Source organism: Tetranychus urticae, chromosome 1, assembly GCF_039701765.1.
Source record: "Tetranychus urticae isolate SD_2017Ah chromosome 1, NJAU_TeUrti_SD_1.0, whole genome shotgun sequence".
Classification (NCBI taxonomy): Eukaryota; Metazoa; Arthropoda; class Arachnida; order Trombidiformes; family Tetranychidae; genus Tetranychus; species Tetranychus urticae.
Window position 1 is genome coordinate 8210871 of NC_142958.1, and position 20156 is coordinate 8231026.

Sequence of the window (20156 nt, forward strand, 5' to 3'; positions counted from 1 at the left end):
TGATAAACCGATCAATGAAACCTTGTATGTCGAAGCAAATATACAATGTATAATATTATCATTTGTCAGGGTAACGTTACTGCTGTGATTGGATGTTGTTCAGGTCCGTGGTGGATTTATAATACTTGTATCGTAAGAGGTGGAGTTAGCTCAAGTGCCAACTAAAGTGGTGGAGTGGGAATGATTAAATGATTAACTCATTTTTTCAAATTTTTTGAATTTGAGTTTCTTGGTTTACTTGGTAAACTTATTTTACTCATGCTTTAGAGAGAAAAGCTTGCGCTTTTTTGAAACAGTATTTCATTTAAATCCTTGCATTCGATGTTAAGAAACAACAACACAACAACTGATACAAAGAATGCAATTTAATATGTTATCAGCGAGAAGTTTTAAACCAAGATCACTGTGACAGATTAATGAATAAAATGAAATCAGCGATCAAAATAGTTTCAGCAGTTTCAAAAGAGTGTGAAGCGTCTCTTAGCCTTTGGTTTGTTTGCAGGCACAAAGGGAAGTTATATTATTATATTTTGAGGCAGAATTGTTTCATTTATGAATTATCAATACATAATAATTTTAATCAAACATAAAAACATCAATAATATTAAGTGAATATCAAATATACGTGATGAAAAATACTGTACGGCTGGAACAATTGTAAGTCTTCAGAACTTTATTTTATTGCTGAAATAGAGTGATTATCAAAGCAATAGATAATTCAAAAAATTGAAAAACTATTATCAGAAACAATATTAAGAGATATATGTGAAATATTTGATAGAATCCACTGTAATTTAATGATTTCCAACTGAGATCAATCACTTTCCGAGGAACTTCAGATTTGTGAAAGTCGTATAAGGTTGCAGGATAAAAGGAAAGAATGAAGTCAACGTAAATATCTCCTTCTATTTTTGTAGCAATTCCACTTTGGATTATCCAACGTGTCCTGCAAAGTATAAGAAAGACAAAGTTAGATTAAATGTGAAATTATTTATAACAATGAGTTAATTAACCCACAGGAGTAGTATAAAATTGCTGGCTCCAGCACAGTGTGCTGGAGCCAGCAATGCACTTTTTGGAAAGAGAAACTTACTCGTTGATTGAAAATTCAAAATATTTATTCTGGAAAGAAAACACAAAAATTAACACTCATATTCCAGGCTATATTCCATAGCAGTTTGCACCAAAAATTCTATTAAAATCTGGGGATTGGTTCCTTTTTGCAATCGTTGGGCCAAAAATGAAATTAAATCAAAAACTTTTGCAAATGGCACGTATCCGGGCACTGAACCATACCAATCACTATCATTATACAAATATTCATCTACATAGTCCTGCATTTCGTCGATTTCAGCAGAAATTTTGTTGATATCGATGGAGCTTTCGCTCGTCGAAACTTCTGAATTATCACAATATAAATAATCGTCTTCATCCATTTCAAACTTTTCAATAGAACCTTCCATCGTTTTAGTTGATTGTTCTTTGGAAAAAACTATGATTAACTATTAACTTAAAACTAAACTTTTGATTAAAATTCACTCAAATAATTTTCAAACTAAAATGACTTGAAATGCAACTCAATTTGAGTGAGCTGATTGATTTTTTTTTTGTGATATTGTAATGCAGACAGGATTAAGGAAGTTGACTGAATGAACTTCTTTTGTTTTTTTTTTGATTCAATTTGATTTTATCTTTGAGATATTTTCCTTATTTGCTTCTTTTTCTTTATTTTACGGAACGTGATTTTTTAATTAACAATCAAGAAATGATGCACAATTTACCTTCCGGCTATCTAACTTATGTTATGTTTACCTGTCTGGATTGATAATTTGATCTGATTTTTTATGGATTTCGAAAATTACTCTCAAATGTCTTTGCATATTTATGGTTTAGACGATCTTTTTTATAATGATAACATATGACATATCGTTCTTCCTCATTTTTTGTGCTGAATACGATTAGCACATTTGCAATATCATCAGATGTATATGCTTAAATTATTAATTTGCTCATTTGCACGTAGCGATTATTGCATATCATAACCTTGTTACTTTTAAATGATTCGATCTTATCTAGTTATTAGTAATTATCATAATTGAATAGCTTATTCCTACAAATTTTTGTATAAATACTCAGTTTGCCATCGACTAAATCATCAGTTCATTTTCCAAAGTTCAACATCCAACTTCATTCATCATTGCTAATCAACTAAAGTTTACTTTTGTTAACAGTTTCAAATTTCACAGTTACCCCAACCGTTACTTCATCTTATTTTCTAAACTGTCTTTGACTTTTAGTTGAGTGGCTGTCTTTTGATTATCGATTGCTGGCTATCATTGGTTTCTGTCATTGGTCAATTGCTGTCTCTTGGATTCCTGACTCTCTCGCTTATAGCAGCCTTTGCTTCATTTGCCTTCTAACCTATCTCGATCGCTAGCTGGCATTGGTTTTTTTTTGATTCAATTGCTGTCTTTTGGTATCTGGCTCTCTCTCTCTATCTATTGATAACTGTTATTGGAAGCTTTGGGTTCAATTCCTGTCTTTTGGTTCCTGACTCTCTCACTCATAGCAGTCTTTGGTTCATTCCCTTCTTTTCGTTCCTGATTGCCTTGTAAATCGCTTCTTCTGGCTCTTCTGGTTCGCTTTTGGTTTATCTTCATCTTCAAAAAAAGCTGCTTTTTCTATATATATTCAATTGTATTTTCATTTTGAATTGTTTTTGTTATTTTTACTGTTATTTGACATTTTTGATTGTGATTATCACATCTCTTAAGTATGTCTGTATCCTCACAAATTCTTAGTTCACAACCTATCAGCAAAAAGATACCGAAAAAGAAGAACAAGAAGCCAACTACTGAAATTGAACTGATTGAAGTTCCTAATTCAGCACAGCAAATGTCGATCAATATGAATGAAACTCTTAAACGAAAAGTTGATGCTTTTAAGGTTCCTAAATTGCCAGGACACTTAAGTAGCTCTTCTTCTTCTTCTTCTTCATCGTCGCCTTCCAGCTCTGATTCAGAATCCCAGGCGAAGAAATCGAAGAAGAAGAAGCAATATGATAACAAACCCATTGAAGTTGACTTATCCAGAATACCTGGTAACGCTAATAGAAATGATGCGCCACCTTTCGATGACAGAGATGCATTCACTGCTTCTTCAAACCTTATTTTCTTCACGGTTCCTACATCAAAAGGTAGAATCGGTCATTTCAGAAAATATTGGTTCAAAGAGTCAAAGCCTCAAGTCAGCTATTATGGTGGAGACATTGGTAAAGATCAAGTTCCTGGACTGATAGATTGGCTTCGTCGAACCTATGACAACTGGGACAAATGATCATTATAGTGACATGGTATCTGGATAATAAATGGATGTACGGATTTTGATTTCAATTGTATTGAATTCAACCTGACCAAAATTTGATATTTTTTTGTGTAACATTTCTATTGTATTGTGTGTTTTATATTTGCTTATAACACTGTGTTCAGAAATGAACATTTGTCTCGTCATTCTCATTAAACAAAATTGCATTATAATTTTGTCTATCTATTTCAATTCTTCGTGCTGAATTTGTTGCGTTGAGTAACAACTAATCAATTTGATTTTTGTTGTAAATGTATGGCTTCATGTTGGTTTGTATTTTCTTCAAATTAATTTGACATTTATGTTTTTTTTTTTGCTTTGAAAATCATTCTGTATTGATGAATTTGTCATCACGGTAAAAAATGTTGAAAAAATACCTGTCGCAAATAATTTGCTTCCAACTGTGCACCAATCTTTGCCAACTATTGATCGTTTTTCAATTGAGGGGGTTTGAGGGGGTTTAAGACTTCTCATTCAATTGACCTTTTTGCTCATTTCCGATCCTTATTGTTCATTTAACAATTATTTTTTTGTTCATTACTAGAGATTTTTGCTCTGGGGAGTGTAGTTAGTATAAAGGGTCTGAAATTTCTGTGAGAAAAGTTTTTTTCGATTTGCATCTCAGTGTGAATTGGTCGATTTCTTGTCAGAGTAAAAAATATTTTGATCCAGAAAAGAATTATACTTATTTGAATCTTAACTGAGAACTGCATGTGAATTGAGAGGCGACTGTATGACTTGAAAGACCATGCTTGATCATTTTGCATTAATTAATTATATAAGAAATTTCGTTCCGCAAACCCGCAACAAAACTTTATAATGAGTGAACAAAATACCAGTGAATCTTTGAAAAAATTTAATGCAGAATTGTTAGCTGAAAATAATGAATTACAAAATAAGTGTACGTTATATGAGAAAAAGATTACATCATTGAACCAATATTTGGAAAAACAAAACAGTTTACTGAGTTTTTATGACTTTTTAGATTTAAAGTCATTAGATCGTTATGTAAAATTACTTGAAGAGCTTCCAGTTAAGATAATTGAAAATTTATATGATTTGAAACAAGAAAAAGAACGTAAAAGAATTGAAAATCTTGATCCGAGATAATGTTACTTGTTGTTAACGGTTTCCAGTAGATCCAAATCCGAGTGCACCACGTTCAGTCTTCAATGGCTCTCCCAGAATGGATGTTGCATTGACTTGAGCTGCATTTTTAACGAAGATAATTATTTTTTCACCTCTTTCGATGAAAATTGGCATGTTTGATCGATTATGCAACATAATCGTAACTTCATCATCATCTGGTTCAGCATTGATTATTGTTTCAATGCAGTCAACACCTTGAAGAGTCAAATCAACTTTACCAGAAATATAACCATAAGCTTTTGATGAAAAGAGGAACTTGACCCCAGTCATGATATTTTTCCTGGACTTTGGTTGCATTAGAAAGGCGGCATCTGCAATGAAATCGAAAGATACACTGTCTTCTGTGTACTTCTCTGGTAGACGAGTGTTTGGTTCTTTTCTTACAACCAAAATTGACTCCTCATCAGGTTGTTCAATTGCATTTAAATCAGTTATCTCTAACATTTTACCAGTGTGATAGAATTCAAAAATCACCTGTGCAAATCGATCGCCTTCTTTGATTTGCAAATCCTCATCCGAATTATTGATGACCAGAACTTTCACTTCTCCAGTGTAATCTGGGTCAATCACTCCTGCTCCAACATCGATACCACGAATAGCGTAAGATGATCTAGTGGCTAAGCGAGCATAAGTTCCTAATGGCATCATGAATGATAATCCAGTAGCCACTAATGATCGATCTCCGGATCGGATGAAAGTATGATCAGGACTATACAGATCAAATCCAGCAGCATGTCTGGACCCCCGGATAGGATGTTTAGCTCTTGGGTTGAGTTTCACAAAAGCAATTTGTTTTGACAAGTTAATAGCCATTGTTGATTGAGAAAATATAACTGTCGCACTTTTAGTTCGCTCAATGAAGAAAGAAGTGAATATGGCATTTTTTAGTAATCTGCCGACTATATATATATAGTATGAAATAAAGTCACGCCTTCTCATTCGGTCAAATTATTTTAAAAACTTATTTACATATTAAAACTTATTAAATACTGCCTTTAATTGATTAATAAGCTGAATTCAATTTAATCTTATTGATCTAAGGACTTTGAAAAGTTTTTCATGGTCAGAAATGAAGAAATCTCAACCAAATGTGTAGACCTCCAGGCTAGATTTAATGTTAAATATTCATATCTGGGTTGCATATTTACATTATTGAAGTTCAATCCGGATTCATATTTCACCATTTTTGCAGATTTATTCATCATGTATGAGTAAATCTGAGAAAGTATTGCATCATGATAAATTCATCACGTTTTCTTTTGATGGCTCAGAATGATGTTAATATTTTAGATTTTGTGTGATAAAATTTTAATTTCGAGGAAATTCAAGATGAATTACACTAAATTTAATTATGAATAACCTTGAAATAATTGATTAATTAATGTGGAAATGAGGAAATTTACGAATTTAATATTTTTACATTACTTGTGAGCAAGTCACTAAAATGTATATAAAGTGAGAATTTTCAGAATTAAACTCAGTGTTGAATTCACTCTTGATTTGTAATGTTGAAAACGAAAAGAAAATGTAAATTTTGTTCTAAGAAATTCAAAAAATTTATGAATTTGCTGCATCACGAAAAAATATGTGAAAATGATCGTAATGATGATGTTATTGAATTAGATTTCACTCTGCCTGACGAATATTTCATACAGAAGTCTGCATTCAGCCGTTCTTTAAACGTTTTTGCTAAAAAATTTGATGAACAGATTTTTGATATTGATTCAATTTTCAAGTCTGAAGAGAAAAATTTGCGAAAGATTTTTAAGAAATGTTTGAAACAACTCAAAGGAATAAAAGCTCAAATAAGTGTTTGCTGTGAATTCTACAAAAACGACGGCGATGAAGTTATTTGGTTGGATCCTCTTTTCTCCTCTTCAATGAAAGTTTTATCAACCATGGAACTTTTTGATGAATTTCTTCACGAATCTGCTCTCGAAATCCTGATCGATTTTGATAATTTTACACATAGAGGTAGTGGTTGGATGCTTCGAAAAGTCAACCTATTGGAAATACGAATTGGTAAATACATCGCACTCTCAGGAGGTTGTCTCTTTTGGAAACTACCCGAACAATTCTTAGCAAAAAGATGTGTAGTACAGCTACAAACTTCAAGTAAGTGCTTTATGTGGAGTGTTTTAGCAGCTCTTCATCCAGCTGAAAACAATCCCGGTAGAATCTCTAATTATCAAAAATTCATTGATAATTATGATTTTGATGGATTCACAGATGATGTTAAATTGGATCGTATCAAGTATTTTGCTCAGAAAAATTCGCTTTCAATCAATGTATATACATTGACTTATAGTGAAGAACTTGGTTTGTACCCTGTTCCTTTGTTCGTGAGCAAAGAACAAATGCCAAAACATGTGAATCTCTTGCTATACGGTCAACATTATTGGCCGATAAAAAATTTCAATAGATTCTGTGGTAGTAAACAATCAAGATATCATCATTTTTGCTATAATTGTATGACGGGATTTTCGACAAAAAAATCATTATGTGATCATGTAGAAAACTGTAAAAACTTCAAGTCTCAAAAAATTATCACTCCGGAAAAAGGTGCCAAGTTAAAATTTGATCAATTCTCAAAACAACTCAAATATCCTTTTGTAGTTTATGCAGATTTTGAAACTTTGTGTAAACCTGTCGAAACTAATCTTCACAAGCAAACATTCGAGTATCAAGAACATGTTCCATCAAGTTTCGGTTATGCAGTCGTTGATGCTTTTGGAAAAATTATTGAATACGATTCTTATCGTGGAGACAATGCCGGAAGAGTTTTTCTGCAATCAATGTGTAGATTGAGCGAAAAAATTCGAGACATGATCAGTGATCGTCAGCGAACATTCGTTATGACGCCAACAGATGAAGCAGCTTTTATAATTTGTGAGACGTGTCACATCTGTGAGATGCAGTTCGAAAACGATGACATAAAAGTGAAAGACCATGATCACATGACTGGTAAATACCGCGACGCTACTCACGTTAATTGCAATTTATCTTTGAAAATGCCTGATGATATTCCTGTAGTATTCCATAATCTTAAAAATTTCGATGCACATATTCTATTACAAGGGATCGAACGCAAAATGTTTGACAAAATTTCAATTGTTCCGCAAAACATGGAAAAATACATTTCTTTCACGTTTGGTAAATTAAAATTCATTGATAGTTTTTCTTTCTTGAGTAGTTCTCTTGAAATTGTTGCTGCTGATTTAGAAGAAACTACTAAAAACCGTTACTTATCACAGTTATTTGATGTGAATGATCTGGATTTCGTATCAAAGAAAGCCAAACTTCCTTATGACTATTTAGACAGTTTCGAACGTTTTTCTGAAACATGCATGCCTGGAATAGAAGATTTTGCAAATAAATTGAAATTTGAAAATCTAGATGAAGAAACTTATCAAAATATGCTTAGTTTATGGAATCATTTCAAGGTGAAAAATCTTGGTCAATTTCAAGATATTTATCAGAAAATCGATGTTGCTTTGCTGGTTGCAGTGTTCGAAAATTTTAGAACAATCAGTATGACACAGTTCAATCTAGATCCACCCCATTTTTATTCAGCTCCTGGTCTTACATGGGCTGCAGCTTTGAAAAAAACTAGAGCTGTCATTGATCTTTTAACTGATATTGACATGATTATGATGATTGAAAAGGGAGTAAGAGGTGGAATATCCTCAGCAATGTGCAGATATATAAAAGCTAATACACCGGGAACTTCAGAGTATGACAGCGATAAACCCCCAAGTTTTCTCACATATCTCGATGTTAACAATTTATATGGTTATGCATTGCAACAAAATATGCCAATTTCTGATTTCAAATGGGTCAAACCCAATAAATTTGATCATGTTTACACAAATTACATCGAAAAAGACCCGCAAGATTCAGATACAGGTTATATACTAGAAGTTGATCTTGATTATCCTGATGATCTACACACAGCTCACAATGACTATCCCTTAGCTCCAGATAAATTGATTATCGATGATGATCTGTTGAGTGAATATCAAAACAAAATATTGCAAAGCACTGGATATAAAAGAACAAAAAGTATGAAATTAATCCCCTGTTTTCTGAAGAAGAAGAAATACGTTGTACACTGTAAAAATCTATCTTATTATGTTAAACAAGGTTTGAAAGTCACTAAAATTCACAGAATAATTCAATTTGTTCAAAAACCATGGTTACGAGACTATATTCTTTTGTGTACAACTAAACGTCAAGAAAGTAAATCGGCATTCGAAAAAAATTTTTGGAAGCTCATGGTTAATGCGATTTATGGTAAATCTATCGAAGATGTTCGCAAACACACTGAAATAAAACTGGAGCTTTCACTTGATGGAGCTATGAAACAGATGCGAAGACCAATGTGTGAAAAGTTCTTTATTTTGGATGAAAATAAAGCACTCTTCAAGATGCGACGAAGAAAAGTTCATCTTAACAAGCCGATTTTTGTTGGGTTCACAGTTTTAGAGTTCTCTAAACTACACATGTACCAATTACATTATGATATTTTCAAGAAGTATTTTGGTGAATATATTGAACTGATTTATACTGATACTGACAGTTTAATATATCATATAAAAACAGATAATATATACAATGATTTCAAGAAACTTCATTACATATTTGACTTTTCTGACTACCCTAAAGATCATTTTTCAGGATTATCGACAGATATCCACAAGAAAAAACTTGGTTATCTTAAAGATGAAATGAATGGAAAACACATTCTGGAGTTCATTGCATTGAAGCCAAAAGTTTATGCAATGAAGACTGAAGATTCAACTAAAAAAACTGCGAAAGGTGTGCAAAAGGCTGTTCTCAAAAGTATGGTCAGTTTAGATGACTATAAGACATCACTTTTCGAACTCAAACTATTCCATCATGATATGAGAGCAATAAGAAGTAAAGGACATGCCATTAAATCCATTCAAACACATAAACTTGCACTTAATCCATTCGATGACAAACGTTACTTGAAACTAGATGGCGTTACTTCTTACGCATTTGGTCATTATGCAATCAACTGGAATAACTAAATACATGTGTATAAGAAAATTTTACTTTGTTATCTTATATAAACACTATGAATAAAGAAATTTGTTACACTATACTTATACTATGTGGTTTAATAATATTATTATTATATTCACAATATTCAATCAGCTTATACGCGTATCATGAACACAATTTTACCATCAGTTAAAATCACCAATGTCGTTACATTATGGGATGTGAATACAAGAATTAATATAAATATAAAACCGAAAATAGGTAAAAAGAAATTCAACGCAGAGATAATAAGAATTGGTAAGAATTGTTGCTTAGTTTTTGCGTCTGGAAAAGTGATAGCAACTGGATTCAAATCAATTGAGGAAACTCGAATGTTCGTGGTTTCAATTTTCAAAAAAATTAACTTTGTTAAAGTCGTCAATATAACTGGAATCACCAAATTTGAAAATCCTATAAAAGTCAACGACATATTTCAGAGTGGGTTGAAGGTGATTTATGAACCTGAACTTTTTCCAGCTCTAACATGGAAAGAAAATGGAACCTGCTTCGTTTACTATCCTAAAGGATCACTAATAATAACTGGTGCTAAGTCAATGAAACAATTATTTGAATCACATTTGCAATTTTGTTACAGATTTTGTAAACTTTCTTACAAAAATTAATGTATAAGAAATGATTTTGTAATAAACTGAAGCTTCAAAATAATGGATCTTTATAGTGTTTATTTGAAACATCCTTTTACTATGTTAGTTGCTGGACCGTCAGGATCCGGTAAAACAAATTTTATTACTAAATTAATTGAAAATGCTCAGCTTTTTTCACAACCTAAGCCCGAAAAAATCACGTATTTTTATAGTGAATATCAACAAGTTTTCTCTACTTTAACGGATGTTAATTTCATACAAGGGTTATCAGAAAATATAATGAAATCTTTCGATGGCAGTGTACCAGAATGGATTGTTATTGATGATTTGATGCATGAATCTGTTAACTCAAAAATGATATCAGAACTTTTTACTAAAGGTAGTCATCATCGTAAAATATCAGTTATTCTTTTAGTACAAAACTTTTTTGTTCGTGGAATTGAAAGCAGAAATATTTCATTAAATTCTAATTATATTGTGCTTTTCAAAAATCCTAGAGATCAATCAATAGCTTCAATGATTGCTCGTCAGATGTTTCCTCGCAAAACAAAAAAATTTCAGACTATATTTCAAGACGCAACAGAGACACCTTATTCCTATCTTTTTATTGATTTGAAATCAGATACCCCTGAGCAATTGAGATTGTTGACTAATATTTGTGGAGAAAAGGAGTATATGATAGCTTATCAAATTTAAAATATTGTATAAGATGTAAGCAATTTCATATTAAGAAAAATGTCTGTGAAACGAGCATTAAAAGCACTACCGCATCTGAAGAAGTTGACAACGATAAGATCAAAAGAGAAAAGGAAAAAAACAATTGAATCCTGTCCTGATCATGTTTTTGATTCAATATCAGACATTTCAAGAAATATCTTAAAAGGAAACATTCATCTGAATAAATGTCAAATTCATAAACTTAAACCGTATAAGAAAATCGTGAGAAAGTTAAGTAAAAAAACTAACTTGAAGAACAAAAAACAGCTTTTAGTACAAAACGGTGGTGCACTACCAGCATTATTAATTCCTGCTGTTTCTATTCTTGCTGATTTAATTTCTCGCAAACTGATAAAATGAATGCCTTAACTAAAATGGTACTCATTCCTGAGGACCAATACAGGAGAAATTGTCAATTTTATAATCCATCTTATTTACAACCGATAATGAATGCTAATATACCTATGGATTTGAAAGTTAGACTTTTTAATGATTTAATGATGAAGAATACACTGAAGCCTAAAATGAATAAGGAGACTCAAACGAATATTAATAAACCTAATGTTATTGAAAATTTCGATGATACACAAAATAATGACAAATTCCAAAGTTTCAGTAATATTGTTGATCATAGGTTTTCTTTTGCTTCACACCCATCAGAATCAACATCTCCGACTTCATGGACAGCCACAACACCGTCGACTTCCTCAAAAACAAATTCACAAGTCTCAACTCCAAAGCCTTCAAACTCATCGCCATTAGCCTCTGCAACCCATTCAGAAAAAGATGAATTGAAGGCAGATGAATTAGAACTTGCTTTGAGAAACATTGAGAGCTTAGTAGCTCCAAACGGAAAAATAATAAGAGATGATGGTACTCAGATTCTTAACAGTAATATAGAATCAATCTCTCAGTTCCTTACTTTATCTAAGGATAAAGAATATGTCGGTATAAGTGCTCCTAGTGGGACTATGAGAGTAATTAATGAAATTGAAAAAAGACCAGAGCTTTTTAAATCTATACGTCATACACCAGTATTGAGAAAATTCGTAACTGCACCGAAAACTTTAGAATGGAAAAATCTCTATCGGATGACTACTACTCAGTCAAAAGCTCCGGAGGATTTGGAGGACTCCAAAGACTATACCGATTAGTTAAAAAAAAGCATCCAGAAATCAAATATAAATTTGTTAAATCATGGTTGTTAAAACAAGATGTATACAATCTTTTCAAAGATGTCAATAAAAAATTTCCAAGATTACCTATTCTCGTAAATTCAATTGATGAACAATGGCAAATCGACATTATGGATATGACTTGGTTACAGAAAGAAAATAATGGTTACAGGTATATTTTGAATGTTATAGATTGTTTGAGCAGATTTGCCTGGTCGAATCCAATGAAAAAAAAATCCGGAAGTGAGGTAGTACAATCTCTAGAAAAAATTTTTGCCAATGGAAGAATCCCCGCTAAGATACAATCTGATCAAGGAACTGAATTCAAAAATTCTGAAGTGCAGGATTTACTACATAAATACAAAATCAAATTCTTTACTTCAACTGATGATGTGATAAAATGTGCAATTGTCGAAAGATTCAATAGGACATTGAGAACAAGGCTATACAGATATATGTATCATGGAAATACCCGTAAATATGTGGATATTTTGCAAGAAGTTCTTCATTCATATAATAATTCCTATCATCGAACAATTATGATGACGCCCGCAGAGGTTAATGAAGAAAACCGGTCTCAAGTAATTGTTAATATAAGAAAATCTCATCCCACAATTAATAATCGTAAAAAACCCTATTCTATAGGCGAGAAAGTTAGAATAAATAGAGCAAAAGGAACGTTTGAGAAAGGCTCTACAAGTAATTTTACAGAAGAAATTTTCAAAATAGCCAAAGTGAAAAGAACTCCTCAAGGATACGTTTATAGATTAGTTGATTTGTTGGGAGAGCCAATAACTTCTATTTTTTATCATCCTGAACTAGTGTCAGTTTCAGAAAAAGAAAAATACAAAATCGAAAAAGTAATCAGAACCAGGATAAATCGGAAAACAAAACAAAAGGAATATTTTGTCAAGTGGTTAGGTTATCCTGATAAATTCAACAGTTGGGTGCAAAATGTGGAATCAACCTGAAGAATATTTCATCGAAGTAGTTTCTAATGCTTCAATGGAAGATTTTCCTGATAATACTCTATCGAAATTCTCTAATAAACTTCCGATACCCTTGGAGCTAGATGGAGAATGGGTTGTTGGTATTCAAGAAATTTTTTATCCTATTGATCTTGAACCTGAGGAAAGAAAAATCCAAGTGCAACTTTTCACATCAGATAATACAGACAAATTGATATCAGATGTTTCTCTCAATGAAAACGATTCTCCAGAAGTTATTGTATCTAAAATCAATGAGGCTTTACATGCTTTGTTCCAAAAAGTAACTGGTGATGTTGTGGATCATACACAGAATCGGGATAAACGTTCTATTGATAAATCAGAAAATAGGGCTTTCTCTAAACCCACATTACCTGATGGTCCATTGAAAAACCCTTTGACATTAGCAGAAGTTAACGCAATCACCCCTGAAATTATGAGAAATATGGAAAAGGCTGAAAGATTGGATTTATATGATCGAATTTCAGTCGGTGTTCCAATAATCGTTGATAAACTATATAAAGAGATGGAAAAATATCGAGCTGAGGCTGCTAATAAATCAACAGAAATTGCGGCTTTGCATGATAATTTGCAAACTTTTACATCCCAACTCGATGCGGTTAAAACATCGAAAAACGAGGAACATCAGAAATACAAAGCGTTGAAAAACGATTATGATAAGAAAATCAATGATTTAAATGCTCTGAATACTAATATTAACAATCTGAAAGAAAAAATTACTAAATTGGAACAGAAATTACAACTCAAGGAAGATGAAATTCAGAAAGCAAAAGAGAAAGCGACAGCAGTGAGCAATCAGTTCACTGCAAAAGAAAAAGAGCTTCTTGAAGCTAAATATTCTTTCTCACAAAGTACACAAGTACAGGCCAAGAGAATAGGAGATTTGGAAGAATCACTACAAAAAAAGAAGAACGAAAGCGACAATAATATGAACACAATATCTGGAAGACACAACACTCAAGTACAGCAAATGCAAACAGAAATTGATTTTTTGAAAAATGAAAAAATCAAAACAGATAATGAAAATAGCGTGAAAATAAAAAAAATTAGTGATGAATTCGATGCGCTGCAGATTGCAAAAAACTTAGTGATCCGTCAGTTGAAAGAAACTCAACGTGAACACGAAATAATGAAGATGGATTATCAGCGTCAACTTGATGATCTGCAAAATGAAACAAAAACTCTAAAGGATGAAAAGGCTAATTTGGAACATCACTTACACCTTAAATCTGCAGAAATAGAAGATATGAAGCATGAAATTCAGTCTTTGAAAACAAAAGAAATTGATTTGGCTTCACGTTTAACTGAAAAAGAACTAGAAATAAAGCGAAAAATAAAAGAAAGAGAAGATGAAAAGGCAGAAATTGAATCAACTCGCCTTGCATTGGAAAACAAAGAAAATCTTTTGGTTAAACGTCTAACCGATCTTGGAATTAAAAAAGCTAAAAAAGACACAAACAACGACAATACTAACGAGTTTTTAAACATGCCAGGATTAGCATATGATAATGGAAAGATCATTTTCTATCCTGGGCGAAGTCAAGGAAAAAATTATATTCCATATTTTTCAGATACTGGATTTTTGAATGCCTTGGGGTTTGATGCTGCTTCTTATTTGCAAATGATTAGTGAATTTTCAGCTGGTAAAGCATCTTTCTCTAGCAATAAAAGATGTAATTTGAACTTGCGATCGCATTTGATGTTCATTAATTCTGATATAGTTGCTGAACATTTCGTAGGAAATAAATCTGCCCGTGTTATGAGAGTTCTTCCAATCAAAAGAGCTAAAGAATATGAATTAGTCCATGAAAAGTTTTTAAAGCCTTTTTACTATCCTGTACGATCAAACCGAATAGAAGATATAAATTTCTTACTAACTGATGAGATGGGACAAAATATCAAATTCAATTCAGGACGTGTTTTAATCGGGTTACATCTAAAACATGTATAATTGTATAAGAATTTGATACATTGAAGTAATAAATAAAATGAACCGTAAAGTATATTGTTCTTGTGATTCAAATTTCAATCAATTTTATCAGCGACAAGCCGGTTCTGGCTTTGCCGATATAGAAGTATTCCGTGGCTTCCCATACCAAAGAGGTTACGGATTTGGTAGCTTGGTAAAAAGATTTGGTGTTCCAATTTTAAAAATTTTAGGAAAACATGCTTTAAAAGCTGGCATCAATGTTGGACAAGATATTTTAGATAAAAAAAATATTAGAGAGTCTGTGAAGATGCACGCAAAAACAGGTATGCAAGATGTTGTACATGATACTTTAAATAAAGCAAGTTCATTAATAAACCAAAAAGGAAAAGGTATCAAACGTAAAAGGTTATATAAGAACAGCAGAAATAAGAAAAAGAAGAAAGATATTTTCGATTAAAATGGAATATTTACACCCAGCTTCAACTCCAGCGAGCAAAAGTGAATTGAACTTATTCACTATTCCTCCTACACAAGTTGCAATAGAATCATCATATGAGACTGACTATAGACCTTCTCAAAATCTAGATAATGGAAAAACATTCGAAATAAACATTCCTGCATCTGAAGATTTTACTGATCTCAGTGCTACAATGGTCCACATGAAAGTGTACATTACTAACAAAGATGCGATATTGAAACCTACAGAGAAAATTACACTTGTAGAAAATTTTTCCAATGCAATTTTCGAGCAGATTGACTTATATCTTGGTTCTACGAATACTTCTCTTGCTAATAACATGTATCATTACCAAGCTTTCCTAGAAGATTTATTATTCAGACATCCTACAGAAGCTGAAGCAGGTTCGTCGATTGATCAGCAAATTGTGCAGGGCCATAAAGTTTTTGAGTTATACTTCAAACTTCATTTACCAATGTGTTCACAAGATAAATTGCTTCTAAATGGTATTCCACTTTCATTCCGTTTCACAAGAAGTTCAGGTTCTTTCCCAATAATCAAAGAGACACTTGTCGAAACTGAGGAATATTCGTTTAAAATACAAAAGTTTTCGCTTCATATAAAAAGAATGAAACTTTATCCTGATACACAAACATCTATTATCAAAACTTTAGAACAATATCCTGCTAAATATTTCATCACCAGATCAGATACAAGAAATTTCTTTATAGCAAAAGGGTTATCTTCTATCTCTGTTGAAAATATTTTTTCTGGAGCATTACCCCGTAAATGTATAATTGGTTTTGTTTATGAAAGAGCAATTAGTGGATACATCGATTCGCATCCTTTTAAATTACAGCATTTCAATGTTGCTCATATAAGTTTAAACATCGATGGGGTTATGTTTCCCAGTATACCGTATACACCTGAATTCGCAAATGGAAATGCAATGCGTGAATTTGTAGAATTGTACCGAACACTGGGACAGGACGAAGGAATTGCTCAATTAAATTTACAGTATGAAAAATATAAAGATAACAAAGTCCTTTATGCATTTGATATCGGAGGAGAATTGGGAGCTGAAATAGGAGTTTTATCTCTAGTTAAACGAGGAAAAGCGAGATTAGAAGTTCGGTTCAGTCAAGCCTTAGCATCCACAATTAAAGCAATTGTATTTGCACAATATGATAATTTAATCACAATTGATAAAGACCGACAAGTAACAATTGATTACTAAAATGTTGAACAGTTTAGAAGTGCAAAAATTGTTGAAAAATGTTAAATGGTTTGGTGGCGTTTATCCGAGTGATCGTCTACCTATAACAATTAAAAGACCTATGTCATGTATTATAAATTTAGATCCGAGTTATAAAGAAGGCTCACACTGGGTCGCAATAAACTTTAATCGTTTCGGAAGAGCATTATATTTTGATTCATTTGGTCGTGAACCACAGGGTAATATTTTAACTTTTATTGAGAAAAATGCACCAAGAGGTTATGAACATTCACCTCATAAATACCAAGGAAATAATTCCACATCATGTGGATACTTCTGTGTTCTTTTTGTAATGTTGGCTAATAAGCCCAAGAAGTTCTTCAATTTGTTCAAGAAATGTCAACATGTTTTAAATGAAAAACGTTTAAAATTAATGATAAAACAATTAGAAGAAAGTGATTAATGTATAATTTTAGTAGAGCCTAAATATGTAAAAGACTCCGAGTTTTGTAATATTTGTTTTTGAAAAAATAAAGAAATTCCAGTTCTATATCAAAAAAAATTATTTCAAAACATTTGATTGCTGGCTCCAGCACAATGTGCTGGAGCCAGCAATTTTATACTACTCACAGGGTGTTAATCTTGGTTCTGAAGGATTTGGAAACATTATAACTGTAGAGCATAGATTGCAATGATCTATGAAATGGTTTCGCCGAGAAATACTGCTCTTGATTAGTTTTTATTGTACCAGATACTGAAGATATTAATGGAGTTAGCTTTTTACCAATACCAGAGACGAAGGTTACCATCAAGTCCCTTCTTTCAAACACAGGAATAGGTCCCAGAGGAAAGGGTTCCTCTAGTCCTGCGGCGACACTGCGCTCATAAATAGCAGCATAATCTTTGTTAACTTCAGCTTTAAAAAAGTCATACATTGAAATGCCTTCAATAAAGAACGGAGTTTTACCCTGACTGATGACATCTTTCAATGTATCAATCTTATAGTCTCTGTTTCCGACAATTGTTTGAGTGTTGAATGAAGCATTGAAAATGAATAAAGGAAACATTAAGATTAGCATTTGAATCAAGCAGAGACTTGTTGAACGACGAGTAAAATGCTGGCGAAATGATGCACCAAACGATCGGTAGATGGCCGTGAGCAATGCATCAATTTTGAAATGTTCAACTGCAATCAATTCCAATATTAATATTGCTAGAATAGCCAATAAGAAAGGAATCACAGTGACCGATGTTAGACTGGAAACAACTGCTGAAGTATTATCATCTAAATTTCGTAATGTGCTGATATAATAGTTTTGCTCAGATATAACTGAAGTGAAATAACCAGGAGCCTTCTGGGTATCCAACGGTAATGGCAAGAAGCACATATCAGCCTTCTGTTATTTACGAAAATAAAAAGACACATTCAATTTAAATTCAACAGTAAAATTCACAGCAATCGCTAGCACGGCTGCAAATGAACAAATAAATGCTAATTTTGAAAATTTTGCTCTTTTAAATCCATTGATTTAAATTGTTGAAAATTGAAGGAACTTACTCCATGTAATTTACGTAGGAGAATCAAATTAATTATCAAAAAATAACAAGACCTTCAAACAGCCTTTTAAAACTTTTACTTACCCCTTCTTGTATTAGACCCAAAACTCCATCATGATAGCCAGTTTCTGTTAATACGCCCAATTGTCCTCCCTCGGGTAGAATGAACTTCAAGCTGCATAACAAAAATCACAATTAATCTATGACTAACTTCCAACTTGTTAGTCGTAACATGAATTGCAAGTGCGATAAATTTCATATTCAATTACACAAATGACCATATCATCGACAACTGAATTGGAGTAACTGAAGTAGAGATGAAGTTTCTTACTTGAAAGGGCCATAATCAGTAAGAATGTCGGCCAGTCTTTTAAGAGATTTCAAGTTAGGAACAATTTGATCGCCTTCTTCAACGAATCCATCAGCAAATGGTACCTTCAATATTAAACAGAGTATATTGTTAAACGGGGAATTCAACCAGAGAGTTGATTTCTTACCGAAAAAGCACCAACTGTTAAATTAACTTTTTGCATTTCAAGTATTACAACATGAAACAATTTTCAAAATAAAAGCCATCAAGACTATCTATAAATTGCGAAGTAAAATATCAATTTGATGCGTCAACAGGCCTTTTTGGCAATTTGAAAAAAGTATTTATTTCCAATGTAATCATTTAATCAGTCAACCATTGAAAATGCATTTTATTAATATTTATCAATAAAATAAAATAACATTTCATATTTTTTGATCATTTGAATTTTTGCAGCGCAAGAAAGGGTGCAATAAATGTTGAAATACTTTTAGTCAATTAAAGCTGAAGGTCAAAGCAGAAAATTTTTTGCGCAACAGATACACAGTAAACATGATTTGCATTTATGCTGCTACGAATTTTACATTCTATCGATTCGATCGCAACCATAAAGCATGTATTAATTGATTGAACAATACCGTTTGAAAATTTATTAGTAGGTGATTAGGTAATTGCTAGGGAGAATACATTTTTTCTGATGACTTGCCCATAAAGTTGGTCATATTGAAATTTCAATCGTAATCTGTTGACAAGTTGAAAAGTTAAAAGTGACACGGACTACGTTGAATACCATGCTGCACTCTCTAGGACCACAAGGACATTGTTATCATATAATGGATAGAAGTACTGTACTGTAGAAGCACTGATCTGTCAACTGTTCCATTTGATCTGCTCTTAGTGATCTGACCTCAACACTTCTGCGAATTTTTTCAAAATTTTTCTTAATCTTAATTACATGGCTTTTGATTTAATTCTTTGGATTTAAATCATCAGTAGTAACAAACATACACAACATAACACACTTTTGTCGATTCATTAAAAGCTGTAAAAGCAGGCTTTTCTTCAGCACTAACTTTCATGAGATTCTTGGTTGCAGCTTTAGTACGCTTGCAGCTTCCGAAAATCAGATCTAAATCACCACAAAAATTATTCATAATGAATGAACTATTTTATGTTCCTTTAGCAATATTTATTACTGACCGTCAACCTTATTTATACCAATGGGTCAGTATAATATCGCCAATACGCATATTCACCAATTTATTTAACGATGTATTCAAATTCAGTTTATTTAAAACATAATCTCATCGCTGATAATTCCCAGTTCAAATTTAACTTCTTCTCAATTTATAAACCTTTTACACGTTTAAACCATCATTTCAATTAAAAATAACTAACAATTAACTTGACAAACACTCTAACAAACAATACATTCAAGCTTTGTCATTGCGCATGCGTCAAAGTATTCCTTTAAACATTGTAAATAATATCTGGTACTGGTGCCAGATATTAATTTTCACTGCATTTACTTATTATTACTGACTTTTTCTTTTAACCTTTTATTTCTTCGTTTATTTTAAACACTTGTAAACATTTGAATAGT

General features: G+C 32.2%; 1 protein-coding gene across 1 annotated transcript; it reads right to left on the reverse strand.

Annotated features, from left to right (window-relative positions):
* Window positions 1–660: 660 nt before the first annotated feature.
* On the reverse strand, window positions 661–18910 carry LOC112539226 (uncharacterized). The gene is made up of 5 exons (XM_089266728.1): window positions 18741–18910; window positions 18575–18678; window positions 18328–18418; window positions 17317–18083; window positions 661–946 (listed from the first exon to the last, which is right to left on the reverse strand). The coding sequence occupies exons 1-5, from the start codon at window positions 18774–18776 to the stop codon at window positions 679–681; spliced, it is 1266 nt and encodes a 421-aa protein (XP_089122854.1). The 5' UTR covers window positions 18777–18910; the 3' UTR covers window positions 661–678.
* Window positions 18911–20156: the final 1246 nt, after the last annotated feature.